This window comes from Trichechus manatus, unplaced genomic scaffold (assembly GCF_000243295.1).
Source record: "Trichechus manatus latirostris isolate Lorelei unplaced genomic scaffold, TriManLat1.0 scaffold00030, whole genome shotgun sequence".
Lineage (NCBI taxonomy): Eukaryota > Metazoa > Chordata > Mammalia > Sirenia > Trichechidae > Trichechus > Trichechus manatus.
The window spans coordinates 6046338-6054146 of record NW_004443966.1 but is presented as its reverse complement, the minus strand read 5'-3'; the positions used below and the strand labels follow the sequence as shown (position 1 = coordinate 6054146).

The 7809-nt window shown below is 49.8% G+C and overlaps 1 protein-coding gene across 1 annotated transcript in view; it reads left to right on the top strand.

Annotated features, from left to right (window-relative positions):
• ANXA2 (annexin A2) overlaps positions 1-7809 on the top strand; it is a 50794-nt gene continuing 42985 nt past the window's right edge. The window contains exon 1 of the mRNA XM_004374620.2: positions 1-63. Coding sequence (XP_004374677.2) covers positions 6-63 — 58 coding nt within the window. The 5' untranslated portion in view covers positions 1-5. The remainder of the gene's footprint in view (positions 64-7809) is intronic.

The window sequence follows — 7809 nt, the reverse complement described above, 5'->3', positions numbered from 1 at the left end:
CACCCATGCGGCCGGCTCCGCTTCGCATCTGGGGACGCTCGCAGCTCTCGGCGCCCGGCCCAGGTAAGCGAGGCGTGCCGCCTGTTATGGCCCCGGGGTACCCGCGCTGGCGGGAAGGCAGGACCAAGGACGCGGCCTCGCCAGGAGAGGCTCGGGCAGCGGGACCCGGGAGCCGTCCGGGCGGGGGCTGGGCGGGGAGCCGGCGCAGGGGCCAGGTGGTCGGGGTGGGGGCACAGGGGCCGGGCGCCGAGCTGCGCCCGGGCCTGGGGTGCAGGGAGAGGTTGGGATCGGACATCCCGCTTAAGGCTTCGCAGGAAGCGGGGGCAAGGCCGCGCAGGGGAGAGGAGCGGAGGGAGGCCCGTAGGCCGGGCGGCAGGCGGGGTTGGGGGACAGGGTGTGGCCGCCGAGGGGGCCGCGGGTTCCTGGGCATTTCCCCCCACGTTCAGCGAAAGCCTTGCAGCCATCTGGAAAGGAATCCTCAAGCGTTCCCAGTTACTTTACTTGACACAAAGGCGCATCTGTGGAGCTTCAACTCACCCGAAGTGGGGAAGCAGTGGGTAAGGATGGGGGTGGGCGTTTTTAGTAGCCACGCACCCCCCAAATAAAACCAGAACAACAGAAACAAAACCTCAGCTCGTTTTCCTTTGTCTAGATTATCTTGTGGGATAGCAACCTCGGATTTAAGTGTTATCTGGAGAGTTTCCCCGTTACTAGGGGTCACACTCAGCCGGGTTGAACACATTTGCATCAGGAAGGAAGTGTCCTCCTGGTTCTGTGGGGAGGTTTGTCTTGACTTTTCCTCTCAATAATGCGTCAGTGAGTCGGGGACTGAGGGCACAGAGAAGGGCGTGGCTCCCGGCAGCTCCTGCAGCGCTGCGGGGCGGTCCCCAGCGCCTGGAGTGCTGGCCTTGGGCTCCTTCTGACCGTGGAGAAGATCAGAGGCGAACGTCCGTTTCCTTATCTGTGAAAGTGGTTTAAGAATTCATTATTTCCTCCACTCACACAAGATGCTTTTTCAAGATTTCAAAAAGCAAAACAATGAATGTGGAAAGTACAATGAAAACACTAAGCACTCTACAAATGCAGAGGGACGTTATTGTTGCGTTATTACGATTTGCTAGGCGTGCTGAATCTGTGTAAAAGAGCCTGGGTCTTGTGGGTGCACACTGCCTGAGTCTTTACCAAGAACCATAAGCTCCAGGAGTCCAGGGACCTGGACCTCTGAGCTCAGACCAACTGTACTGATGGATTCTGTCCAGAAGTGTGTACTGTCTGGGACTTGGTGCTCTGGGATGCAGAAGGTGCTTTCCCAGTGTTACAGCGTGCTCAGGCACTCGGGCTAGCCCAGAAAACCGTATTTAACGTGCAGGGTATGTAAGTGCCGAGAGTGCATGCCTGATTTTTCTTTTGGGGGTGGGGGTGGGTATAAGGAGAGATCTGTGAGTAGGAAGAACGAACCAAGCACTGAACTATTTTACCAGAACTTTTGTTACTTTCAAACTTGGCCGTGATTAAATCATCTTAATTGGAAAAGTCTGTCTTTGCCTCTCCCCACGTTCTTTTCTCCGCCCTCCTCCCACTCCTCAGACAGCACCCTGACCTCTGATGAGTTTCGACAGCCGTCAGGCTTGTTCAGCGCTGTGTCCTACCCTCCTCCTTCCCGTTTCAGTGTAGTCACAGCTGTGCAGTTGCTGTCGAGTGCATTCCAACTCATCTCGACCCTGTAGCCCAGAGTAGAACTGCCCCCTAGGTTTTCCAAGGATTCGAACTGCTGGCCTTTTGGTTAGCAGCCTGAGCTCTTAGCCATGCAGCACCAGTTACAGCTAGGGACTAGCAGACTGAATCCATATTCATTAAGTTAGGGATGGCTGGTGGCCTGAAATCTTCAGCAAACCAAGAGGAATTGTGTTATTTAAAAAGCAAAACACAAAACAACCTTGCTGACCCCAACAATTATAAACGTGTCGTTTATAGAATTTGAGGCTGTGGAATCCAGGAGCGATAATACTCAGGCAGTGGGAAGGAAGATTTGAGGCGAGGGCCAGATCCAGAGAGGCCAACAGCGCTAAGACATACCGACTTAGCAGCTTCCTCCCTTCTAGGGCCTTTGTTATCTAAAAGCCTCAAGGGTTTCTCCAGAAGTACCTATCCCATCTGTGTGGAAGGCTGAGACCACTAATGTGTATTTTTTTAGCGGGAGGTTTATGATTTTGTAATTCACCGAGGTGCCAAGTGGCCTGCCTGTCTGGGGTAAATGTGCAGGAAATATTGCTGACTCACAGGCTTTGATCAGGAGCCCGGTCATGGATTGGAGTCTCAGTATTTAACGTCCTGTGTCTTTGCGCTATGAAAAGGAACGTATTGATTGCTGTTAAGCCTGTGGTCATAGCCATTAGCTTCCCGGCCACTGAATCTAATTTCTGATTTAAGTAGTTTTCCTGGCAAGGTAGACATTCTTTGGTAATTGGAATTGATTTTGAGGGCTGTAGGAACTTCCTGCAAGCATAGGCCTGCTATCTGGCACCATCGTGAGCCTTTGTTCTACCTCTTTGCTTGTGTGGGGCTCTGCCTGCTGAGGCCTTTTCTGTTTAGGGAGGATTGGGCGTGTCCCAGACGAGTCCCAGAGTCTAGAGGGCTGCTGTAAACATCCATTCATTCCACAAAATATTTATGAAGCACCTAGTATGTGTCACTTGGAGTTACAAGCACTGGGGGCATAGCAGTGTACAAAGCAGACAGAAAACGCGTGCTCTTGTAGACCCTAAATCTAGCGGGAAGAGAAAGAAAAGAAAATAAATGAACTGCACCAACGATCCTGAAGATGGCGCAGGACCAGGCAACGTTCCGTCCTGTTGTATGTATAGGTCGCCTGCAGTCAGGGCCGACTCACTGGCAACTAACACAACGTAGTGTCCGATGGTTTTAAACTCTCCGTTTTCCTCAAATAGCGTGCGTTTCCAAACACGGCTGGGGCTCCCTGCCCTTGTAGTACAGCTGTCCCACAGTCCTGAGCAGCTTATGTAGGCTGCCTCGGGGAGCTGCTGTTTGAAGTGATGGTGACTTACCTGCCTTCCAGACTTGACGGTGAGAACAGAAATGGGATGTTCCTGATTTTTTTTTTTGGTTTTGCACATGGGAATCCACTTCCTTTGTTTTCCCTGGTGCCGCACCCGATTCTAGCTGTCTGCCACGCCAGAGGAAATGCCAGCTCTTTTAAAAAATTCTTTCCGCCCATTCACTGTCCAGTATATGTTTTCTTCTCCCATTGCCAGAGGCAGTCCCCGTCCATTTTGTGGAGAGGGCAAGCTGGCAGTCGGGGACGCCTCCAGGCTTGTGCGTCTGCGGGGCTCCACCGAGACTTTCTCTGAATCGCCCTTCTAGGGTACACCTGGAAATGTTTAAGCCGTCTCAGCTCGTCCATGTCAGAGCACAGCTCAGTGGCGCCCAGGTGGCCAGGGTTCTAGTCCAGGCTGAGTCTGGTGGGGAAAGATCCAGGCAGTGGCTGTAACAGGGAACACTTGCCGGTTTTCTCTCTGCCACACCCAGCCTCCATACTCACAGCTCCGAGGATATTAGAGACCCAAGGCCACTTGTAAGCCCTTCCTCCTTCCACCGCCTTGCCTCCAGTGTGGAAAGGGGAAAACCAAAACCCAAACCCCTTGCGATCGAGTCAATTCTGACTCATAGCGACCCTATAGGACAGAGTAGCACTGCTGCATAGGGTTTCCAAGGAGCGCCTGGTGGATTTGAACTGCTGACCTTTTGGTTAGCAGCTGTAGCTCTTCACCACTACACCACCAGCGTCTCCATGGAGAGGGGAAGTAGGTTATATCTCCTCGTTTTCCTGCGGACAGAGCAAGGACCCAAGCAGCATGAGTACAGAGGTGGGTGCTGGACTGGGGGTGAGGACGAGCTTTATGTCACGGTGACAGAGAGGCCGCCCGGGATCTGCCAGGTTCTGCAAAGACTCGCACGGAGGCTGGGAATTTCAGCCTCCAGCTCTGAATGTGCGGAACTGAAGCTGCTTTTAAAATGTTCAGTCTGAGAGAGAGAAGAAGGGAGGAAGGAGAGTGTTGGGAAAGAAAAAAGAAAGCCTTCATATGGAAAGTCCCAGCGTGTGGAAACCAGCCAAGATTTCAGCTGAACACCTGCTGTGTGCCAGGTACTCAGACCTATAAACAAACAGATGAGTAAGACCCCAACTTTCAGGCAGATAGTATGAAAGATGACATTTAACACTAGTATTTAACAGATACACAGGGCCACAGGAGCGCAGAGCTGGGAGGGTGCCTGAGCAGAGGGAACACGCATTACTATTTTTTGAATCCTGAAGCATTGTTGGACGTCAGCTCATCAAGACGGTCGGTGTTCCTGGTGGCGGGAACATGGAAGGCACAGGCCTGGGGGTAGCAGGCTAGGCTGTGCTTGTTTTGCGAAGAGTTAACGTCTGAGCTGACTTGGGTGCGTGCATGTGTGCACAGAGGCATTAAAAGGTGGAAGGGTAGGCAACGTCCAGAGTGAAAATCTTTAGTGCGAAGTTGATTTCTTTTCCGTAGGCAGCCGGGCACCGTTGCAAATACGATATGTGGGCCATAAAACACTGGAATTAAGTTGTAAACTCAAAGGCCTGGATTTCCCAATCCTGAAAGCACTTGGTGCCAAGTGAGCTCATTCTTGCTGCTGATTTCTCTCCGACCACTCCACTCCCCTATCAGGAGACTGGCAGAGGGAGACGCTGAGAGCAAGGAGCTGCAGCACATCTGTAGGTTCCCAACAAGCACTGATTCAGATCAGGTGGCAGGAGGGCCAGGCCAGAGCAAGTGCACGTGTGTCTGTGCATCCTGCCAGCTTGATCCAGGCCACTGGGCAGAATTCCAGGGACTCTGGGGGGATGACTTGGCCGTGGGCCTCAGGCGTTAATCAAGACCATAAAGCCCAGGAGAGTATGTGCTCCCAGGAAGCTTCTTTTAAATAAAGACACTTTTGGGGAGTGGAGGGTAGGGCACAGTGGGGTGACCCCTACACACTCATACCCCTTTTTTTTCTTTTGGTTTGAAATTCTAGTCTGGTCCTGTATTCTACGGTGGTAAGGACAGTGTACAGGAAGGGCTTTGGTGGGGAAGCCCAGCCCTCCTCACTCCCACCCACACCCACATTTGCTAGTCTGTGTCATTCAGTCGCTGACTGATTCATCCTGGTTGCTAGGGATCTGTTTTCTGGTAATGCATCAACATTCCACATGTAAATCATGGAGGGGCCGTGCCCACAATACCACTGGATTGTGCTCAGACCAGCCCTATTGCGACACGCGTTTGTTAACATTTGGGCTTTCTGGAGCTAGTTCTCAATTCTCTCCAGCACCATGTAGTTTTACTCTTGGAAGTGTTGACTTGCGGGTTCACTTTTTTCAGTTTTAACCTTTTTTCAATTTTGCTTTCGTTTTCTTTTTGGGGGAGAGGTTAAAGGTGCTTCACTTACACCTGTTTTTTTTTTTTTTTTAGTTGAAACTGTCCGTAGAGTGAAACAATAAGATACAATAACGCCTGTGGGGTTTTTCAAAAAGGACAAATCCTTACTGAATTGTACATGTAAAAAGTTTTGAAATGGTGTAACTTTGGCTATGTATATTTTCACCAAAAAAAAAAAAAGTCCTCCAAGGTCAAGAAGGGAGAGTTTTGACAGGTCATGGGGTTGTTAACCAATGTCATAAAACAATATGTGTACTGACCAAAAAAAAAAAAGGACAAACCCTTCAATTATCTTTAATATAATCCTTATTTTACACATAAATCACTCATGTTGCACAGCTTTCGTTAATGTCGAGCTTTGTACTCTGAAGACTTTGCTAGTCGGGTGCTTACCGCGTCGTTATCAATATTTTCGGCCAGAGGAGACCCTTCTTTCTGTTCACTTTCTTTAGGGTGGAGCTCAGCAAGCTTGTTCTCCTTCCCATCCCAGTGGTGAATTATTTCCAGTCAGCTTGGTGTGGGTGTGGTCCTTTCAGTTAGTCTGCCTGTACCGCTCTCGTTTTTTTTTTTTTTGAAAGAGCTTTTTCTGATAAAGGGCTATTTTCATGCTGTTCTCTAGCCACCCAGCCCTTCCCCGGAATGGAAGGTACTGCTGTGTAGAAGTTCTCATCAACAGATTACATTGGCTGTTTTTTTTTTTTTTTTTTTTCATACTTGCAAGTTGAAACCAGTTGTGTTGGAAGGGGTGATGCGGGCTGCTGGTTTCGCGTTTTGTGGAGAGGTCGGCCAGAAAAGGCGTGGCCGTTCTGCTTTTAATGCGGTTATGAATTTTACCCCGAAATGAGCAGTTCACAGAGGGGAATTGTCTCGCATGCCATGTTGTTAGTTAGTTGCCACAGAGTCAGTTCTGACTCCTGGCGACGCCGTGTGTGCAGAGTAAAACTGCTCCATAGGATTTTCAAGGCTGTGACCTTTTGGAAGCAGATCGCCAGGCCTGTCTTCTGAGGTGCCTCTGAGTGGGTTCGAACCCCCAATGTTTCAGCTAGCTGTCGAGCGCTTAACTGCTTGCACTACACAGCGACTCCTGTGTGTCATGTAGACAGCATTTTTATTCTCATTCAAAGCAGTAGGAACACTGAAGGCAGAGCTACTGAGTTTGTTTTCAGTAAGAGCAAATGTGTTGGTGAACAGAGAAATATAAACAAGGATTGGATCCACATCACCCTCTAGCTTTTCTGTATTCAAGTTTAATTTTACACCATTCAGAACCTTCTATTTTCGGCTCCCCACAGGGCACGGCGTTAGATGCCACTCCTTTTCAGACCATTTCTCCTGCTCTCTCCCACCTGGAATACCCATCTCTGTCTCCCTGGGCCTTCCCCTTGTCTTGCTTGCTGGAACCTTCTCAAACCAGTCAGTCAGCGCCTCACCGCTAAGCCCGGCACTGATTTCGCTGGTATTACTGTTGTCTTTCTCTCTGTACCTTAATCTCTTGGAATGAGCAGTCATTGTGGTGAGGCTGAAAGAGCAACTGTCCAGGAGCCAGGGAACCTGGATTCTGGCCCTGCCTCTGTTGCTTATTAGCTGAGCCCCGTTGGGCAAATACCTGGCCCACTGGGTCTCAGGACCCTCAGAGGAGCAATGAGGGGAGAGAGAGCCCTGAAGCCCTGTGGGGGGTACTTCTGGGTGTCTCTCAGTGCCCTTTCTCTCGTGTGGGCCCTAGTGTGTGCTTGTTATGGGTCAGTTGATGGATTACTTGAATGTTACCAGGGTTTGTAACCTACAGGAGCACTGCCAAGACTTTCTCTTTTCTGCTTTCAAGGGTAGCAGCACACTGACATGGGCTCATTAGTCATATGTACTATATTAAACTAATGTTTTAACAAACATTATGGGTGGTCAAGCTGATTGTTCTCCTGGCAACCAATCCATCTCATGCAAAACGGCTTTGCACTGACAAGGGATTTGACGGAGTGAGGAAACCAGTGTCTTATCTTAGTTCTATGGTGGCAATGTGTTTGGCGTTCAATTTGCATGTAATAGGAAATATTTATATGGCTACAGAAGACACTTGCATGCAGTAATAACAGACCTCATGGCTGTTCATTTGTGGTTACTGTGCCTTTGTGGTTGTGCTTTTTCTGCAGCATGATTATAAATAATAAATTAATATAATACGTTATTGTGTGCTGTTGAGTCAATTCTGACTCCTAGTGACCCTATAAGACAGAGTAGAACTGCCCCACAGGGTTTCCGAGGAGTGGCTGGTGGATTCGAACTGCTGACCTTTTGGTTAGCAGTCGAGCACTTAACCACTGTGCCACCAGAGCTCATTATACTC